The 21,790-nt window shown below is 39.1% G+C and overlaps 2 protein-coding genes across 2 annotated transcripts in view; one reads left to right on the plus strand and one right to left on the minus strand.

Moving 5' to 3' along the window:
* FAM185A (family with sequence similarity 185 member A) overlaps positions 1 to 2,804 on the plus strand; it is a 39,729-nt gene extending 36,925 nt beyond the window's left edge. The window contains exon 8 of the mRNA XM_082063299.1: positions 1,290 to 2,804. Within this exon, the coding sequence (XP_081919425.1) occupies positions 1,290 to 1,405 (116 nt within the window). The 3' untranslated portion in view covers positions 1,406 to 2,804. The remainder of the gene's footprint in view (positions 1 to 1,289) is intronic.
* Positions 2,805 to 3,970: 1,166 nt separating this feature from the next.
* FBXL13 (F-box and leucine rich repeat protein 13) overlaps positions 3,971 to 21,790 on the minus strand; it is an 83,975-nt gene continuing 66,155 nt past the window's right edge. Inside the window, exons 19-21 of the mRNA XM_082063318.1 lie at positions 15,680 to 15,814; positions 11,069 to 11,232; positions 3,971 to 4,155 (exon numbers count right to left, since the gene is read on the minus strand). Of these exons, the coding sequence (XP_081919444.1) occupies positions 4,002 to 4,155; positions 11,069 to 11,232; positions 15,680 to 15,814 (453 nt within the window). The 3' untranslated portion in view covers positions 3,971 to 4,001. The remainder of the gene's footprint in view (positions 4,156 to 11,068; positions 11,233 to 15,679; positions 15,815 to 21,790) is intronic.

The raw sequence follows: 21,790 nt of genomic DNA on the forward strand, positions 1-21,790 counted from the left end.
ATTCAGGAAAGCTTTCTGAGGAAGTGAAGTTCCAGATTTTAACAGATTTCACATACAACACATTGTCCAACTTTGTGATGATCATGATAGATTTAAGTCCATAATTAGAACTGTGGATTCTGCCTTACAGTAGGAATGATGTGGAGATGGAGTGTAGTTGAGACGGCTGCTGCCTGGAGCAATCACGAGTGCAGAAATTGTGCTGGGACATCCACATGGAGATCTCTGAAGGCACCTTGTAGTCTGATTGCAAAGGACACTGAAATATCTCTTCATTCAGTGAGAGAACTCTGTCAGTTTTGGACTCCCCTGGAAATCCTGTACCTCTAAACAGAACCTCAGCCTGCTGCTGAACTGATGGGGTTTGGCCCATAACCTTACATTAATCTCACTTAGAAGTACCAGAGCACTGAAACGCTATTGAAAAGTTTGGCACGTGGGCTCGAGTTGTGGAAAGTGAGGCAGTGATGTCAGTTGGAGTTTCGCCACTGGTTTTGACATGGCCAAAATTGAACTTCAGCTGTGTTACAGGTCAGAGCAGAGCATGTTTGCAAAGTTGCTTCAGAATCTGCTGCCCTGCCATCCCCCCTCATGCTATTCCAGGCTCAAATTAGTTCTAAACTTAGAACTCAGTCACAGGAATGCTAAACTAATAATAAAAGATATTTTGTGAAGATAAACTGAAGTGACGGTTGATCTTGTGATAAAGGACTTAAAAGATCACAGTTTAATTCCCAATTTGGTCATAAATCTTCTGTATAAATTTGGAAGATCGTTTAGTCTCTCTTGGCCACAGTTTCTTAATTGTAAAATGAGGGTAAGTTGAACTTTTTCTTTTGTCTGTGTTACAGTTTGCTTTTCAGAGCATGACCACGCATACTAAGTTTATGTGAAACATTTAAGTCGACAGACATTTTGGGGTGGGTTTTTTTAAGCCATAATCATAAGAAAGCCATAAGAGCAGCAACACGTTTGGTCATCTGGAAAATTGAGTCTTACCTACAATAAGATGAAAACTTTTCAAATTACTTAGCCAGATTCATGTCTAATGTAGATGTATTTGCTAGCCCATAATAAAAATACAGTACTATATAATAAATACCACAACTTTATTGCAATAACATATTGTGAGAAATCAGATTAATACCAAAAACTATCAAGAATGAATTGTCAGATTGTCAGCAGCCCCTGTTTAAAAGTATAAGCCTTTTATTTTGTAGAATTTATGTAAGTATTTCCAGGGAGCGTGAAAAAAATGGCAATATGAAGATGTGTTTACTGTTTTCCAGGTCACATGAATCAAAGGAATGAAATGGACAAATGGATTAAGGCTGACACACAAAAAGGCAAAGTGTGTCTTAAAAGCCAAAGCTGGATTGAGTCTGTCAAGCTGAAGAGTTCTTAAAGGTGAAGTAGGCCAAAGAGATTAAATCAAGAAATTGTAAAGGAACATTTCTGTAAAATTATGAACTTTATTGATGTATATTCTTAATATAAGAGAAACAATATTAAAAATGAGGGTGTTTTAACCCAAGATTTGCCCAACCCAGCAGCTGATGCTTAACAGGTCTGCTTTACTCTTAGTGCCTTTTAGGAATTACAAGATCTTACGTATTCAGAATTTGTATAACTTGATCCATTACCACTTAAAAACTGGTAACTTTCTAACAAGAGTTTGGAGTTGCCATTTAAAACTAAAAAGCATTTTCAATGTCTTGTATTTGAAAATATGAAAACTTACTTCAGAGATGACGTGCTCTGCAAGATATAAAATATTTTAAATTAAATTTCTTAGTACTGTGGGAATTCTACGGGTTCATGCCAAATGCAGAGAATTTTCTTCAAGCAAATGATTTGTTTTGTGGACAGGATAAAACCACTTTCAGAACCCTAGTTCTGACTTGGTCTTTTCATTTGGTGTTTGACTCCTGAGAAGTTTCTGCCTTGTCAATGGGCACTGTACCTGTAAAACTACTTACATGAAATGACAGAACTTCTTCTGTGTCATCCTGAACCGCGTATTTTAGGATAGAAATAAGTACCGTACTAGCTCTGTCTACTGCTGTCTGTCTGCAAATAAAAGCTTTTAAAGTAAATACTCCAAAGTGCAATGGATCTGGCTGGTTTCAAGCAGGAACACTCCACCAACTGGACTTCAGATAAGAGTCCATGTGAACATTCCCCTAAAGTAAAAGCTGCCAAAGAGTGGAAGTATTTGCCTAGTAAATGAGAACTGGAATCTGTTTATTTGCTACATTTCCAGTGACAGCCTTGCACGACAGAACCGTGAGCTCTTTGAGGCAGAGGAGGGAGGCGAGGGAAGCGTGTACACCCTGCACGAGGGCACGTGCGAGTTTTATGGAGGATTTTGTGTTACTGTAATGCAAACACACAGTAAATGGAGCTTTTAAAAGCATTTCCATACACATACATGGCACCTTATAAAAGAAGTACTGAAATTTGTGGTTTAAAACTGAAACATAAGATTTCTTGCCAACTGAGTGGATGGAGACTGACAAAGAAGGGTTCAGCATCTCAGCTCAGGTTTAAAGTCATGTATGTGTGTGTTAGTACTTTAGATCATAATGCTACGTTACGAATTGAACTTCTTCTTTCCCATAATATTCCCCAAGAGGTACAATTGCCCCTGGCTAATGGACTTCAGTAGGCAAGGGCAGCATTTTTACTATAATTCAGGTTAAAACCTCCCCATTCTGTTTGCTGTTGTGTGTACTGTTTGGATGAGGTGGGCACTGATGTAGATGGCAAATTATGTTACTGTTTATACCAAAAATACATATATAAAACATTAGTAATACTATTAGTAAAAGCAATATAATATTGCTAGTTATTAGTAATTACTACTACTGCTAAAAGATACAAAATTAATAAACATGTCATGGTTTTAGATTTTCTGAAAAATTTTTGAAACTAATGATTCCTTTGCACTGCTGCAAATGAAGTGAAAGAAGCACCTCATATTCTAAACTTAGCTGGAATTAAACATTAGGATTGGTAGTTATTTGCTTAAAGAAGTTAAATAAGCCATCAGAAAAATGGTGCTAGCACTAAACCTACTCTGTTTATATTCTTTCCACTTTAATAGATGTCGAGACCAGCTAAACAAAATTTAGACATAAAGGTTAAGAATGAGCTGAAGAGAGACAAATCTTTGGGAGTTTCCCCAAAGGCATTTGAGTAATGTCTTGTTCTGCTATAACAAGGTGAAACTTAATCTTTCCTCATCTAGAGAAAGATAGAAGTAAGGGGCAAATCCCATGTATGCTTTTTTTTTTTTGTCCATTTGATGAGAAGATGTTTTCCTTAACTGGAGAAAATGTATCCTGTAACACTTTTCTCATCTGTGCCCCTTTCTATTTTGTTCTCCTGGCTGTGGCAGCTGCCAGCCAGCCCGTGCTTCAGATCTGCACATGGAAACATCAGCTGGCTTAGAGTTGAACTCAGCCTGGGAGGCTTTTGTGAGAATTAGGGCTCCGTGTGCAGGAGTGACTGTTAATAAGTAGAGAACTGGGTGTAAATGTGTATCGTATAGTTGTGTATAAGGACTTAGTTGTCACTACCTACTCACTGTTCTTCATTGCTGAAGAACACTGCATTTGATGAGTACCAGCAGAGTCAAGTGCAAAGTTCTGTGGGAAGTCAGAGTGTTAATGTCCTGGAGAGAACCTTAATGACAAACAAGAACCCCAAACACACAGAGATTTATTTATTGCTTACTCTGCATGGGACTACAAAAACTTCTCATTATTGAAAGATGAAGACAGCTTGAACCAACATCAGAAAGTTGGCAATGTTGTGTCAGCGCGGCTGTCTTGCTTGAAGGCATACACAGTCCTGCAAGAGCGATTCGCGTTGCTTCCTTGCTAATTCAACAAAAGGCCTTTTATTAAAGTATGATTAGTTTTAAGAAAAAATAGTGTTCTTTCCATGGTCTAGTGGAAAGCCTTTGAATTGTAGATGATGTTGTGCAATTTCATTTTTCATTTTGAAGAATTTGTTTGTTCAGGCTCTGATGTGCGTTCCATGGTGAAGGTGAGTATGTTACCATCCCGGTCATATCCAAGCCAGGAGGGAGGGTCAGCATCATTATGTTCTTGTTTCTCCAGTTTGGCTGTGTATTTCAAGACAGCTTGTCTGCAATGAGAGTTACAAGAAAAATGACAGGAGGAATAAAAACAAAATTGCAGAGGCTGTTTCTACAAAGAACGCTAAAAGCTGTTTAATGAGCTGATGTTCCTTGTTTTAACTGAAGCTATCAATATTATAAGAGGTGTTGTGGAAACTAAAAGAGAAGATAATTGGTTAGGCCATAGAGTCACAGAAGGGGCCTCTGGAGATCAGCTAATCCTGATCTTGCTCTGAATGGATCCAACTAGACCAGGTGGGTCATGGCTTTGCCAGCTGAGCTCTGACCATCCCTAGGGATGGGGATTGCTCGGCCTCTCTGGGATCCTGTTCAAGTGTTTGACTAGTCTCCTCATTACAAAACAGTTCCCTTGTATATAATCGGAACTTTACATGTGCCATGTGTCCTGTCAGTGCACCTTGGAGAAGTCTGGCTGTGTCTTCTCTTCTGTGTCCTCTGACAGAGTTACAGACAGCACCCTTGTCTTGTGGCTGAGCCAAGCAATCCTTGCAGCCTCTCTGCACACCAGCTGCTCCAGCCCTTTAATGGTCTTGGTGGCCCTCACCTGTACTTGCTCTAGTGTCAGTGACTGTCTTGACTAAAACACAGATCTCTGGGACTGAGCAGGTGATACCATTGGAATGATAGCATTGTGTTTTGAAGAAAACACCAAACAAGATAAATAAACCAGTTACATCAAGAGATACCACAGAATCTCCAGAGTAAAGGCTATGGTAGCTGTGCAGGTCCCTTTCTCTGTATTTTTCTTCAAACAGTCTCTGTGGCACCTCCAAGTATTTTTACCCTTTCTTGGCTCACCTCCTGCTTTCTTTTTGGCTGATCTTTCCACTTGTAGTTATCTTCTGTCACCCACCTCCTTAAAGTGTATTGATTCCAAAACTGAATTGCACATGCAATGGGCAGCATAAGGCTCTGATGTTACCTGCGCTGGCCTGAGTTTGCCCCAAGGCTGTTTTGCAGCTGATCCAGAAGAGAATTTCCTATGCTGTGCAAAACCCCCCATGACTCCTCTGATCTCCCTCAGCATTTTGTAGCCACTGCCCCTTTGCAGCACTGGAACACAAAATCAACACACTAGAGCAAACAATACAGAAATAGAAGAAAATGAAGCCTGCTGAGGGAGACACCCTAACAAGAAGTGAAGAGTAACTCTCCCCTCCCTCTTTTCCAACCTCCAGTGCCTTCCTGAGCTGAAGAAACTCAACCCACCACTTTCTGCCTTTGGAAGGTCTATTTCTTTCCACGGTGCCTGTGCGCTGGCCGCCAGCCCGCTCCGGCTGCGGGGATCCACAGCCTCCCCCAGCGCTGGCTCCAGAGCTCGGCGGGCTGAGCGAGCGTGTGCTGCTGGGGACACGCCAGCTCTGCGCCCCCGGCCTGTGCCACAGCCACGGCCCGGCAGCCTTGCTCCCGCTGGCCTGTTTCCTACGCTCTGTAACAGGATATAATGTATGGCATCTAGGCAATAATAGAAAAACAAAATCCAAAGTAAAGGGGCCTGTTATCTGCCAGTAATGCTACTACAGTATTTTTTTCCCCCAAAGTGAAAATGCTGAAGATGGTTACAAAAGAGGCCGATGTGCACAGCTGCAATGCACCCCCACAGCAGGGAGGGGTGCAAAAGGGATAAAATTAATGAAGCAAGGAGGGCTCCTTTTCAGCTCCTGCAGGGTATTTTATTTTTTTAATCTAACACTGACACACTGTATGAACCACACGAACACAAAGCTGTATCTGTTTTTATATTAGGGAGGCCTGTGCCGTAGAGGAATGTGTGCACAATTTATATGAGCTATAAGTGCTAAGCTATAAAATAAAAGTCAACTCATCCAAGTCCAAATTCCTGTTTTTCATGGAAACTGCGATGTATGGTGGCTGTCTGAAGCATGTATAAGGGGAGTTGTTACTATTTTTCTGGAAACTTATGCTGTCCCATGCCTGGAGCTACAGTTGATTACTTTGCCAGAAACAGCCATTCATTAATCATCAACACATGGCAAAATAGATCATTTATTTAAGATACACTGTACTATGATAGAGCCTGCCTATTTATTTATATAGTGTCTTCAATGAGTACATTGATGAATAAAACTATTTCAGCAAATAATTACAATTATCTTTGGCAAAGCAAATATCTCTTGGTATAAGTCAGACAAAAGTACTGGCCCAAACACATGGCTTGGGCAGCACTGGAATATATAAGTGAATCTTTACTCAAGGTTTCAATCCCTTTACTAAGAGGGGGTCACCGGGCAATACAGCTCTGCATCATGATCTGAATCCTGAACCATTCCAAAATTCGGAAACGTTTCACTGGGCCCATCATAATAAAAAGCAGAGGTTTTGAAAAAGACTTTTTGAGTTGAGGTTACAAAAAAACAACCTAGTGAAAAGTCATGGAAAATAAAAACTTAAACATGGGAGAACTGGTTATAATGGAAGTGCAGGAGAAATTAAGCCGAAGAGGCAAGTGGAGGCAGGCAGCTAATGGGAAAAGCAGAAAGCATCCTGCAAGCATGTTCCAGGTTACACAAAGTGATAAGAGTACAAAAAAGCTGAAGTATTGTGAGGTCTGTGTGAGTTGCAGTAAGTGTATCTAGCTTTTTATGGCATCCAGTTCGAGCACACATGATGGTTGAAACATGGCACTCCAGGAGCCTCCCTGTCACTTCTGAATATCGATTTACAGTCAGAAGACAATACTATGGTATTTTTGTTTCTTCTTCAAGAGAAAACTTAATAGTAATTATTCTTAGTCCTTTACCAAATCTTGTGTAGGCTGTCTTCATTTCCGATTACATGTGTGTTGGACTCCCAGCTCCTTCCTGCCTTGAGACCTAAGAAATTCTGCCTTTTCAAGAAAACAGAGATCTTGCAATATCTTCTCTAACCAACAGCAACCATCAGAAAACACAACAATAATAACAAAACCAGAATGTTCTCCATATGCCAAACGTATTGTAGCTGTTAAGACCCAATGGAATTCCTGTTTAAAAGGCAAAAATTGCAATAGTATTTGTCGATGAGTCATTTGTTGACAGAGCAGTCATGCACTTAAAAGATATTTAACTGGTTTCTTATTAGTGCAGACAAACTAAAAAATAAAAATAAAGGAAGCATTTAATTTGCTCTCAAAGAACAGCTTTTGGTGGAACCGAACTGCCACAGCCGAGCAGCAGTTTGGTGCGAGCACGAGGCTGGTTGGCTTCTCCTGGCCCTGGCAGGTTTCCTTTCTCATTGTGCACCCAGAAGCGTTGCTAGAGAGCGACACCTTCCTCAGCACTGCGCCCGACTTAGAACAGAACTTGTGTTTTGAAGTTTGAGGAGAATGTTTTACAGGGAAGTGCTTCTCTAAAGGTGCCAGTGTGTCGTTTCTTCTGGGATTAGTCCTAAGTGAATCACAATCAATACCACCTTTTCCTACAGAAGCCACATTTTAAAAAGCAGTTAGCTTGCTTTTCCTCTAGTAGAAGGAAACAATTGCACCAGTATCATACACTCCCACAGGCAGAGTATCCATGATTCTTTATGGCATTTAGAAACAGGATCAATTGAAAGTTCATTAGCCTCTGGATACAGAAATATGCAGTAAGATATCAGGTTTTTCTTCTAACATTTAAGAAAGCTGGAACCAGGCTAGTATGTTGGCAACTATAATCATGAATGCTACCTGATACTGGAAAGAATGGACAATTTATATGCTCTGCTCGTAACTGTTTCCTATGAAGCTACATTGGACTGAAACTTGAAGAACTTTGTGGCTCCATATGTTTTTATTTTAATCTAACGAAACAGTCAAAATAATAAAACTTTGAAAAAGAATGTGACACAATATAAGAGATATGCCTCAATATTTGCAAGGCTCAGTCTAGTAAGAGATGTCTCCTAGGACTGCTTAGTATTTCATAATAAATAATGTGGAAGTCCTTTGGCAAAATGAAGTATACATGATTTATAGTTTTTTTTTTTGTAGGGCAATTTCAAACTAAAAACATATTTCTTCTATTGCTTCTTTAGAACTGAGAACATTAGCATGTGTAGTTCTTCAGATTAATCTGATTTTTACATAGATGTCCTCTTCCATGTCCTTAAACAGGGAATTAAATGTCTCTGAAATGTCAGTTTCACATCTGCAGAACATAAATTACACCTGAAATCAGCCTTTTCCTCTACATTCTATGAAAATGTAAGGAATAAGGTTTTAAGAGTTAGTCTGAAAACAGAAAATGAGGCCCTGTTGTTCATTTTTCTGACAATCTGTTGCTTATTATTCATTACTGAAAAACATACAGGTTGCGAATGAAATACACAGTTCTATAAAGATACATTGTGACATGTAATTGACGGTACCGTCATTGCTTTTGATGGCATTACTGAAAATCTGCTGCAAGATGACTAACAGTGTAGCATCAGTGCCATCCTTTTGCTGTGCTTTTGATGTAGTTATTGGCAGAAAACAAATGCTTTTTATCATTGTCACAAAACTGGCCTTGAACTACAACAAGATTTTTTGCAAGTGTGACACAGGATGTGGAATCTACCTGAATCTAGCTATGAACTGCCTTTTCTTTTCTGAATAGCATTCCATCTAATGGCAATTTTAGAGTCTGACTGACAGGCTACTTTGAGCTCGGCATGGTGAGCCTGGTCTGCAGCCTGCCTGGCTCTAGGGGGCTCTTCAGACCTCTTGGAAGGAGCGAGCAAAATGTCACTGCTGAACTATTCTACGTGATCAATCCACCTGAAAGATTTTGTCCCAGACTCCAATGGGGTAGGAGTTTCCTATCGCCGAGCATATGGTACAAAGGGCTAAAGACTGAGGCTGGCAAAGAAAAGAAAAAAAGAAAAGAAAAGAAAGAAAAGAAAAAAAGAAAAGAAAAGAAAAAGAAAAGAAAAGAAAAGAAAAGAAAAGAAAAGAAAAGAAAAGAAAAGAAAAGAAAAGAAAAGAAAAGAAAAGAAAAGAAAAGAAAGAAAAGAAAAGAAAAGAAAAGAAAAGAAAAGAAAAGAAAAGAAAAGAAAAGAGAAGAAAAGAAGAACATCCACTGTCACATACCAGAAAGTCAGACACAAGAAAGTAAAATCGGCAAAGTTCGCCTTGTTCTAAAAATCAGAAAAAGGGCAAAGATAACACTGGGTGGAGATGTGCGTCTCATGGCTGCTTTTTGTTTTGTACAGATCTGTGAGTCTCCAGGGTTTTCTTTACAGTAAAAATAACTGGTTGGGAAATTCCTTGGCTGAGCCAGAAGAGTTTAATCAAGACATTTGGAGAACCCATAGCATATGGGACTCTGAGGCACAGGCATAATCCTGGGTCATCCCGCAAAGGCTGCAATAGTGCAAACGGTTTTCTGAGAGGTCAGGCCAGCCCTTTGATCATTCCTCACCCAACATAAATTGGAACACACCCAAATTTCTGTTCCTGTTACATTTCACTTCTGTGTGAAGATGTATAAGCAACCAGAGCCCGAAAGGGATGACACACTGTTTGGTGCTCTGAACAAAGATATGAAATCACAGAAAAAGCAAGTCAATAACAGTAATCCAGGGGTAAAAGAAAATCTCTTGAGGCTTAAAATGAGGAAAACTGTAAACCAGAAAGTTATGAGGAAATTTATTTGAAATATCTTTTTTTTTTTTTCCAGAATGAGCACTGTAGTTCATTTAGAATATTTTTTTTCAATTCATACTCTTGCATGCCAAGCCTTCAAAACACTTTCCGTGTTGAAGAAGTATTTAATTAGAAGTAGAGATCTTGAGATGGAAGTTCTGAGATGACATTAAGAAAACTAAGTCTGAGACAAGTAAAGAAAATAAAAGCAATGACAGTGGAATTGTTTGTGGTGAGACACATAGAGGGAAATAAACCAAGGAGGGTTTGGAAAGCATGAAACACACTGGAAATATCTTTTAAGTTATTGAGCATCTGCATTGGTCTTGTGGTCTCTAAAGTGACTATTAAACCCTGGAATGATTTAGCATGGAGTGTGCTATCTACAAGGGTCCTGTTAGAGTGGGGTTAGAGTTCTCCTCCTATGGATATTTTCTATAGGACATAGTATTATATATTTCTTACTCTTCCTGAAGTCAGAAAGTTTGATTAAGTTATATACCCAGACATATCAATCATGCTTAAACTGTAGTTCTTTTTCAAAGGGGTTCTTTGGTGTGTCTGGCCACTGTGCAATTCTGGTCTGTGATGTTCTGAACGCCCATGGGAGGATGACAGACATGAGATCTGCATCTCAAAGACTCACAGCTGAAAAATCATGTCTAAACCTGACCAGAACTGTCTGGCTTTTACACGCCATGGGAATCAAGAGGAGGGTTCCATTTCCACCAGTGGGGAAGCTGGATTGCGTTGCGGTAGATGACTTGTTTTTTCTTATTGTAGATCCATAACAAATATGTTTCATTTGTATTTCATGAAACTATGATTATGATACCTTGAGTCATGCCCTGTAACCATGGTGCATTCTGAGAACAAGCCCACATCAATGCCAGGTCTGTTTCTGCCACACACTGACATGTGGTCAGTGAGAAACAGGCTCCCACAAGCCATCGGGGTGAGCTCAAGTACACAACGCGATGGCTGAGAGCGTTAGGCCCAGTCTGGTTTTCTGCCTCATGTTCTCACATGCCATCGAGGTGACATTCTGTGTCTGCAGGAATTTCCCTAACAGGACATTGTCTGCCATAAAGACAGCGGGGTCCCTATTTCCCTTCACTTCTGGCTGACACAAGAATATGTGGATACCCACGCCAGCCCACAGGAATCTGAAGGCAGTGATGTGGACACCCCCTAAATGAAGGAGCAAAATGGCTCAAGCCACGTACCCAGCATGGCAACGTGATGCCAATGAAGAAAAAACACCTCTGAATTAAGATTAAGAAATATCCTCTTACTTGGTAATGTTTCTACAGTAGAGCATCTTGAGAATCTGGAGTTGCTTACAGCCTTTCCAAAGACATTTCAGGGCCTTGTCAGTGAGATGAATGCAACCCGAGACATCCAAGAAGTGCAGGTAATGGCAGGCAGCAGCCAAGTATTGGATACAGCTATCAGTCATCTGTGAATGAAACAACAAGACACGCAGCAATTATACATTATTTAATAGTTGGAAGAAAAGAAAAGAAAAAAAACCACAAAGCACAATTTTAGTCTCTGATCTGTGGGAAAACTACATTTTAAAATACTTTGTGGAAGTAAAGTTTCTGGCACAGTGGAATCCTGAATCTCTGCAAGAGGCCCTACAGGAACTGTCGCTTAAATATCAGGAGCATATTAGGTATTAGTTACCTGTGATTCCAGTACAGTCTAAAGTATTGTGGGATATTTTTTTTTTACCTTAGCACAATAGTGTAACTTTCCCAACCTCACAATTTTGCATGTAACACACAGAAGCCTTTAGCCTCACCTGCTATTGCATAGTTTTCTCTGTTAGGCTGCACTTGTAGTTTAGCTAAATCAGTTTTGTATCTCAGTTCTCTATTGCAAATGAGTGTCTCAAACCAAGACCTTTTTAACTTACAGAGGTTTTCCTTTAGCTCTGAAGCAGAGCTGCTTAGCTCCACATGACAATTACATGACAATTACACTTTTCTATATTCATTGCCATTAACACTAGAAGTTACATTTGGGAAAAACATCAGACATGGAGTCTCCGAGGTACATAAGCAGTCATGCGAGCTACTTAATCACTCCACTGACCTCAACGGGAACAGTCAAGAACACATTCTGCACATACTTTAATTACCTTGTTCAGTCAGGACCAAAAATCAAGAGGGGATGTACTAACGACCTTTTGAAGATACTTGATTAAAATCAGTGGAGTGGGAAGGTGGAAAGAGAGATGAGGGTTTCACTTGCATTAAACAGCCAATCTCAAGAGAATCGAAAAGGGACAAGAAGGCAAGATGAAGCTGGGACCTTGGGTTGTGGATTAGAAAATTAGCACGCTATCTATCTTGTGATACAGTCCTCCTGGAATATAGTGGTAATTCTGTGCTTTGTGCATTCCAGATTTAGCTGCATGCTCAATCTTAAGATCTTAAATAGATTAATAAATAGATTAAAAGAGTAATAAGTAGATTAAAAGATCAATAACTAGATTATATTCCTATTGAAATAAAAATAAATTGCTGACTCTGAAGTCGGTATCAGATGCGTTTAAGAGAAATCTACATCATACACTCAATCCTATTCCCTTTAGAGGACTGAAGTACAGAATTCATTGATAATCCAATAGTGTCTTCAGAACTTTGCTATTTAAATAGCTGATTCATTTCACCAGAAATGAATCAAGTCTTTTCAAGTCTTGCTATATTTTTTCATGTGTAGGATATATTTCCTGCAGCAAATTCATTTTTTTCCTATGAAATAAGAATTACTCTTGAATTGGGCTCATTCCTTGAGTACAACTCAGAACTGCACTGCTGCATATCTTGTAGTATCAGCATTTGCATTCTTACTTGCCTCTGTCCCAGGCGTACAGAAACGTGGCAGGGAGGCTCACGGCACTTTCACTGAAGCTGGTGGGGTTTGTTCAAAGACAATTAATTTGCTCCAGTGTACATTATTAAAATGATAAGCTCTTCTAATTTTAAAGTAACCTGAATACCACATGCCAAAACATTCTTAATGGACATGTATTTCCGTATTGATTTTGTCCATGTTCTCTTGCTATGTTGTTTTGTTGTTTGTTTGTTTGTTTTTAATATAGCTGATGTTGCAGGACATGACGGTCAGACATATTAACATATATGCTGTGGAACAGGTTAATTCTTACTTTAATCTCCTGACCATTTTTAAACAGCCTCTGAGTGGAAAATATTTCCTTCCTTAGCAGCTGGATCCCCTCAACTTATAGTAGACAGTGCCAAAGGATTTGAAAGACCCATTAGTTTTAACATCCACAGGTGTACCCAGCCCATTTTATGGAGTTGCAAGCTGGATTCATGTCAAAAAAGGACTTGTAAACTAAGGTGTAGGTTTATTTGAAATAGTCTTGATGTTCTTTTCTGAAAATAGTAGGGTATTTGCAGTTAACAGATTGGCTTTGTAACTGTTTAAATAAAAGATACCATCTAGGAACAAAGCACTGGAAGGGGATTACTGGGTCACTACTTCTTGTTCCATTTGAAGGAGCTACAAAATATGACCCAGTTCATTCCCTTATCAAAAGCCATCCTAACATTCCTTAACACCTGGCCCGTTTCCCTTCCCAGGATGCTGTTTTACAAGTCATTGCTGATAATTGGAAACTCCCAATTTGCAGCCTTAATGTGTCAACTGCCATTTTATAGGGCATTTCCAGGTTGGGGTTTTGGTTGTTTGGTTGGTTTTGTGGGTTTGTTTTTGGCTTGGTTTTGTTGTCCTTTGTTTTGTTCTTGTGGTGTGGGGGTTTTTATCGTTGTTGGTTTTGGTGTGATTTGGTTTGGTTTTGGTTGGTTGTTTTGTTTTCTGTGTTAGTCTATAAGGTGTAGTAGAAACCATGGCAGAGAAGACTGCTTGCAAAACTACATAATTACAATTACTTTGGGAAGAACTCCATGCACAACTTTTTATTATTACTAACATTATGGGAAAATAGCCTAATATCTATCTAAAAGCACTGGATACAGGAGATTGAGATGAATACATAATAATTAATGCTGTACAGCAGGTATCTGTAAAATACAAACCAAGGGCTAACGTAAGACACAGAGCAACTGCCTTGGCCTGGCAGATCTGAGACACCAGCCTCTGGGCTTTGGCCTAGAGGCTGAGAAACTCATATTTGGAAATCTAATGAACTGATCAGAACACAAATAATTCAGGGCTGGCTCACTACTCAGCCAGGTCACCTCAAGCTGTCTGGCCAGAGGGCTGAGGTGCTGAGGCACCGCAGTGAATGAGAGGACACGAGGGCCGTGCACAGGGCTGGAAGGGCGGTCATGGGTTATGGAGGTGGGTGCTGGAGAGGAGGACGGCAGGGACAAGCGATGGGTGCAGACGTTGTGGAAGGGAAGAGGACATGGGCACTGCAGCAGGAAAGAAAGGGAAACTGGTCCAATGAATATGACGAAATTTTAAAGGAGAGTTCAAGATGAACCTTCCCAAAAGTAGCAATAAACTTAGTCTACTCCCACTTGATAGTGATGGAAGCAACACTACAACATTTTTTCCATGAAATTTAAAAAAATAAAGAAATCAGAATTGCAGAAATTGCATTTGAATGCTTATTCCCAAATTGCATCAAGTGTTTGTTTTCGCTCTTAAGGAAAATAATTAAAAGCACAGAAATAATGAAATGCAGAAAATCCAGAGTTATTAAGTCAGAAAGTACAGGGAAGAAGATTTATGCCTTCATAATAGCAATAAGCCCAAAAGGAAACACACATTCTGATACAAGTAAAAGATAATTGAGATGCAGGACTTTAATCAAAAATAAATTACACAGAAAATGTAGGATGCAAAAATGCTGCAGTATGGCCTCATTTTAAAGAGGAACTAAGTTTCACTATAGATGAATCTTAATCTAAATACATTAATAGCTGGAAATAATTGTATTTTTTTCAGATATGTAGACATCCTGAATGAAAGTTAGTTGAGCAGCTTTCCTAAAGGGACGTGAATTAATTCAATGTGGCTGCAACTGCACATGGTCTTATTGGTAATAAATACGTACTCAACACAATACACTACATTGCACTCAGCAAAACTCTCACAGTAGCTTGGACATTAAGGGAATATTCATACAGCCCTTGGATGCCCAGTTTTCTGGGTCTCTTTCTGGCAGTCAGCAGAGATGGGGCTTCTCCAAGAACTGAGGGCAGGTTCCCTGACCAGTGCTTTGTAGGAACACCTCTCTCAACTGACTATAAAACCTAAGGAAGACTGCCTTCCATAGGTATAAGTTATCCAAAGACCTCATAAATTTTATTTTCTTGGGCTTATAATCTTCAAAATAATTAAGCATGAATTTACATCTCTGGGTGCATCAGCTTTTAGGCACTACTGCTATTTTCCAAGTAGCCACTGCCCTGCCGTGTAAAGCCACAGGTCTAAAGTTCTCGTGCCCCAGTTTATGCTTTACCTGGGTTCAGAAAGAGCACTGGAAAAAAAACAAAGCATGAAAATACCAAGAGTTGTTGAAACAAAGACACCATGCTTTGGAAGCACCCAAAACACCAGAAGCTGAGATAGTATTTGCAAGAAGTATCACTAAAAGCCCCTCTCTTTTCACCCTTCCCTAGATATCAACCCCTAGAGAGACAAATCCCTAATCCAGTGCAGACACCTTTACATTGTAGCTGCAACCATCACAAGAATGCCAGGCACTCTCAAGAGCCAACTCTCAGAACCTAAAACTCACGGAAAGTCAGCTGAACTTGAGCTCTGATTTCCAAATTAATTGGGTATGTTGTAGAATTGTGACAAGACACAGATGCCAGCAGGTCAAAGTTCTGAATGAAATCTGAAGTGCTTCTCTGCAATAGCAATCCCAGAGCTCTCCCCCCATTTCTCGCACGAACCTTTGGGCACCCCGCGATGCTGGCAGCCGTGAGTCTGCGGCACTGAAACGCCATCGCTTGCACGGCGTCGTCCGTCAGCTGAGGGCAGGAGGAGACACAGCAGCGTTCCAGGTGTTTTGTGCCCTTGCAGAACTCCTGAAAGAATGACAAACCAATCACTCTTAGGTGACATGTCTACTCTCTTTTCCTCAGTTTATGACAATCAATCCTTTAATCCACATCAGGCACTTCAGTTTTGCAGGTTCCCTCTATTAGTAGAGAAGTCATTCAGCTGTTGGCTGTAAATGTCACTAGAAGAAGAAGAAATGCATTAAGAAGCTATTTTCCATTGCTTATATATTATACTATGTGTTCATTAGACTAACATTCATGTAAGTTCCACTGTATATATTAAAATATGTTGGATTTGGGTTCTTCAAATGGAGCACAACGCAGAACCTAAAGGTTTGTGCTTAAAGGACCAGCCCCAAATACATTTATTCTTCCACTCTCTGCAAATGCCTATATTTGTGTATATTAACTTTTATCCTTTTTTTTGAAAAAAATGAACAAACAAATGTATCTGTATAAATTACAATATTTTCTTGGTAAGGAACAGTTAAGGATCTCAGGACTGTCACTCGGGAGCTGTAGCTTCTGATTTGCTCTGTGGAGTTCAAGCCAATCAACTGCTGAAGTGTCATGGAATTCCTGCTGTTGTACCTGTTTGCTACAATTTCTGGCTTCATTTTTAGAGTGAATAAACACCTGCGGATCCTATTGACTTCAATTCCAGCACCTTTGTAACTCAGGTATTAGGTATTTCATACGCCTTGTAAAACAGATCATTTTGGAAAATACCATACCAGACCAAACTACTACTACTGCTAAGACATTCTAGTTCCTACATGAGCTTTTCAGTTTTTACACAAAGGCCAATTACAAAGCCAATTGAAAAGACCAAAGGGACAATTAGACCAATTCAATATGTTCATGTATTTTTTATCTTACATAGTTGCATAGTTGCACCTCTGGCAGGTGCAAAATGTTTGGTGAAATGCATGTTTAAGTGTGTATTTTAAATAGCCTAAAAGAACCCCACATAAAACTTTGCTTCTCTTGAAACGTGGGTAGTTATAACTTTGATGTACTATGCATATTTATTCTTCGCAATTAAACTCCTATGAAAGGCCACCTAGATTCATAAAATACACTTTTCTCCTTTGCCCTCTGAATCTTTGTTTACCTCTTGGTCTGAAACTTTTTCAAGCCTGAAAATATTCACTTCTAGGCCTCCAAGGAGAAGAAAGTAGACCATAGTTTGTGTTTGTGGAAACCTTCTCCTGAAGAGCCTGCAGATTTAAACTGTGACATTAACTCAAGAACCAAACAACCTAAAATTATTTCTTCATGAGAGCATCTCAGAACATTTTGCAGCTCAATCAAAGCTTTAGGTTCAGTGAGAATCGTTCTGTGATGTCCAGCCTAGAACCATGGGAGCTGAGCTGATCTTCCAGTCCTACTAATCTTGGCCTAAGGCCAGTGTAATTTGTCACTTACTGGAATGGAAATTCTACCTCGGTAGGGGAAAGAAGGAAACACTTACATAGTAGATTGAATAAAAAGCACTGATTGCACAAAGCTTTTCAAAACTTCCAGTAATTAGTCCTGAGATAAACAGACTGAGGGCTACATGGATAAATAACACATGTATGCACACAGAGACACACAAATGCCCATATTTATCATGCACAAATATTGCACATTTATAATTCTGAAAAAAATCTGTAGTGATCAGACAATTGATTTTGACACATAGTTATTTTTTCCTTATGTAAACCAGGAACTCAAGCACTAACATACGGTTGATCACTGGTAAAAGTTAGCTCTTTGATGAGCAAAAAGTATGCGACTGTGCATGACTTTCACAAGTCTTACCTAAACAGATGCAAATAAACTTACTAAGTCTGAGATTTGTTTAACAGATTGGATTTTTAGAATTTTATGTCTCTATCCTCACTCTTAAGTTCTATTTTCTATCTATCTCTCAGTATAGCTGTAGCAAGGCAGTGCTGCTTGGGCTTCTTTTATATAACAAATAGCAGGATGTGATTGCTTAACTTAGGACTGGTTAGAGTGGACAATTCAGAACTTACAAAAATTGACTTCTGTACCTTTCCTATTTCAGTCCTAGCTTTACAGGCTGGTACCCACGACACAGAAACATTCTAAACCCAATAACAACTGTATGTTTTTTATCCACGTGTAAGAGAAACTGCATTCCCTTCAGGATTAGGCCTCCGATGTGATGACTTAATCACCACATTCTCAGCGAGGGTACGTAGCACAAGCTGAAGCCAAGATTTCAATGCCTGTGCGATATGGTTATCTTGTTTTTATTGGCATAGTTTGCATACGTATTTAAAATGTCCTTCAAAGTTAGGTTCTGAATTTGCTCACAACTTTAAGTCTACCCCTACATTATTTTGCAAATAGTGCTAAAATTATATTTGCAAAGGAAATGGAGCTTTGTTTGCTGTCTTCATCTCTGTGTCTAAACCTATAAACCTAGTTCTAAACCTAGTTCTAAACCTATAGAGAAAATAACGGAAGAGGTTGTGAAGATAAATCATGTTTGCAAAACATTTAGACACTACAAAGAATTGAATACCAGATGAAGGAACTAACATTTTCTAACTTACTTGTAGAATTTTAATTCTGTGTAAATAAGACCTGAGGACACACACAAGAATCAATATAAATATAAAATACTAAATTGCTGCTCATTAAATGCGCATCATCTGAGTTACGAATGAGTAAAGATCCTATTTATAAAATACGTGGTCACATAAGCATTTACAGACTGTTATAGTGCCTGGGAACAAGTAAACAAATTAACACTGTACACTCAACATTATTTTTGGCAGTTCATAACTTTCAGCAATTTACCTTAACAGTGTTAGTAAAGCCCTCTTAATATGCATTTTCTTTTCACGTAGTTTAAATATTCTTCATATAATCAAAGGATGACCAAGATGTGCAGCATGCAATGGGGTTAACTCTACAAATTTTCTGTAATATCCTTAGTTTCAGCTTACAAAAAAAAGGACTTGCCATTTCATTTCGAGTTACTTCCTCACCTCTTTTTTCTCCTGCCCTCCCTGGGTCCATGACAACACAGCTTCTGTAACTCCTGCCTGTACTCCCTGCTGCTGCTTTCTTCCTCTAAAAGTTCAAATTCATACGGCAGGCAAGGAAAGCGCAAACACTTAGTTTTTCACAGTCTTTTTTTTAACTTACTCTGTGTAGTGAGACAGCTGAAATAGTTTCTTAGCCATAAGGACAGCACAATGCAGATGTGAATATTCTCCTCCGAAAGCAGCAGCACCAGCACTACAAGACTTTCCATGAGATACACGAGATTTATGTACTTGGTAAAAGTTTTGGTTAAAAACATGGACCTTTACACAGAACATTCACAAATGGCCAGTCAGAATTATTCGTAAAGAATCAAATCCTTATAGCCTGACGTGTATACTGGGCAACAAGATTCAATCCAGATGCATCCCTTGTGGTGCAGCAACAACTGACTCATCCTTATAATATATGGCTATAAAATGATGGATGTGGGAGCTTTAAAATGGAAAAAATGTAGGAGCTGAAGACGGGGATTACGTGATGGCATCGCTTGTACCTGCAGCCTCACAATCTGCAAGTGTTTATGGGCACAAAATTTGTATCATTAAAAAACATGATTTAAGCGTTTCTGCTATACATGGTTAGGAACAATTCTCAGTTACAGTGGAAGTGCTCTTATTTGGATGTAAATCCTCTCTCCTAATATGAGGGATGGATCTTTTTTCTACCATAAAGTTACCAACTAGTGTTTATTTCTTATATTGCTCTGAAACAGAAAGCAGTAAATCTATGCAATCCTATTGAATTTGTTAAAATATTTTGGAGACAGTCATCTCCTTTTTTCACTCTCAGTTTTCAAACTAGGTCCATTTCACACCCAGTGGATTAAGTATGGAAGTAAACAGCAAAAAGTTGAGCCCTGTGCCCCCTTTTCGCGCCACTTGTGATTGAACAGATCTCTGTTGTGTTCCCTCAGCCATCTCCTTTCCACACTGCGGGTTCCGCGCTTGTCTCTTCCTTTTATGGGGATTGTACCAGACCTCCGATCATCCCTGTCACCCTCTCTGAAGCTTTTCCAGTTTCCAGTGCAATGCTTTACCCATAAAAAGAATTATAGTAACACCGCATAACCGATTTTACCAAAACAAGAGAATTTAGTCAGTGGTTACCGCTGTGATGATAGTGTAAGTCTAACAAATATCTGGATGGCAAGTCTCATTGTTGACATTCATTAAAAAAAGCAAGAGTCAGTAGATCAGAAATATCAAAAAATGCATAAGGATTGTAAAATGAAATTCAAATACTGTATTATTAATAATATTTCCATGGTAATTGCTGATCATTCAAAAGATAAAATATTTTCTCACTGTGTAACTTCATTATTTATCATCAAGGTAAATAACTGTCTTTCTACAAATTAATTAATTTCCTGTTTGATTCCTTTACAAAGATTATTGACCCTGGGAAATTTCTAAGTTCATAGGCTAAGATTAAGATCAGAACACTAAACAACACATTTTTAACCTAATCTTTTTATTTTAAGAACAATATCTAGCTTTACGTTGCCTGAATCACTGTCTATAATAACAATTTTTAAAATAAAAACCATGGAAATAAAGAAGCTTAGGGAGACTCTATAGGTGTCTTGCTGTGAGCATTATGAGATTTTTAGAATAAGACATCAGTATTTCAAACACCTAGTTTAAAACACATTTAGTCCATTTTCTAGCAGATTAGTTTCATCATTAGATATGAATAAATTATGCATTTGATGTTTTCATAGGACATCTTAAAAGCTTTTTTATTCAAATAATGACACTGTGCAATTTGTGCTAATTTTCCCATAAAACAACTGAGCCTTCTATTCAATCTGGTGAAGATGCGCATGCAATTCTTTTTGAAATACAATTTGTTATTTTTAATCATAGCAGTGATACCATTTATGCTGGTAAGAAATATGCTTTTAGACATATATTAAGACATTTTTGTGTCAGTAAGAGATATGATGCATAGTAATATATCAGCATATGAGGAACCAAGTGTAACAGATTAAAAGAAATTCAACTATTTCATTGAGTGAGGTATGTTAAGTCATCGAAATACGGCACTCAGCAAATGACTGATTAAAGAAGCAGAAAGCAAGACCTGGAAGCCCACAACAGCAATAGGAAACCTATCTTCTAGACAGAAATCAGTGAAGGATTTGTAAAGCAAGAAAGAAATAATAGTACCAGCAGTTTAGATTGCAGTTTGCACAGTATAATTCACTAGAAATTTGGGCTCTTGTGGAGAGAATTTCAGAGTCAAGCAGAGGGCAAAATTCAATATTAGAATAATACAAACATAGAATCATAGAATTGTTTTGGTTGGAAAAGACCTTTAAGGTCATCAAGTCCAACCATTAACCTAACACCGCCAAGTCCCAGGCTTATCTCTAGTGAGCCTGGTTTTATCTCTTTCCCCCTTCAAATCTAGTCTAAAGCTCTTTCAATGAGTCCTGATTAACTCCTGTGCAAAGATCCTTTTCCCACTTTGAGACAGGTGTACCCTGTCTGTCACTGGCAGGCCCGGTCTCATGTAAACTGACCCATGATCAAAAAACCCAAAATTCTGGTGGTGACACGAGGCTCAGAGGCAGGTATTGATCTGCTGGCTCTTCCTGCTTGTTCCCTCATCGGGACTGGAAGGACAAAGGAGAACACTACTTGTGCTCCTGATCCCTTGACCAGCTGTCCCAAGGCCCTGAAGTCTCTCTGTATCGCCCTTGGACTTCTTGCTGCAGCTTCATCACTGCTTACCTGAAAAATCACCAATAGATTGTAATCTGAGGGCCGTACCAGGGCAGGAAGCTTTGTCCTCACATCTTTATCTCTGGCCCCAGCAGTGTAGGGGAAAGGGACCTGGGGGTCCTGGTGGACAGCAGGATGACCATGAGCCAGCACTGTGCCCTTGTGGCCAGGAAGGCCAATGGCATCCTGGGGTGTATTAGAAGGG

The sequence above is a fragment of the Streptopelia decaocto genome (assembly GCF_964273445.1).
Source record: "Streptopelia decaocto genome assembly, chromosome: 1".
Classification (NCBI taxonomy): Eukaryota; Metazoa; Chordata; class Aves; order Columbiformes; family Columbidae; genus Streptopelia; species Streptopelia decaocto.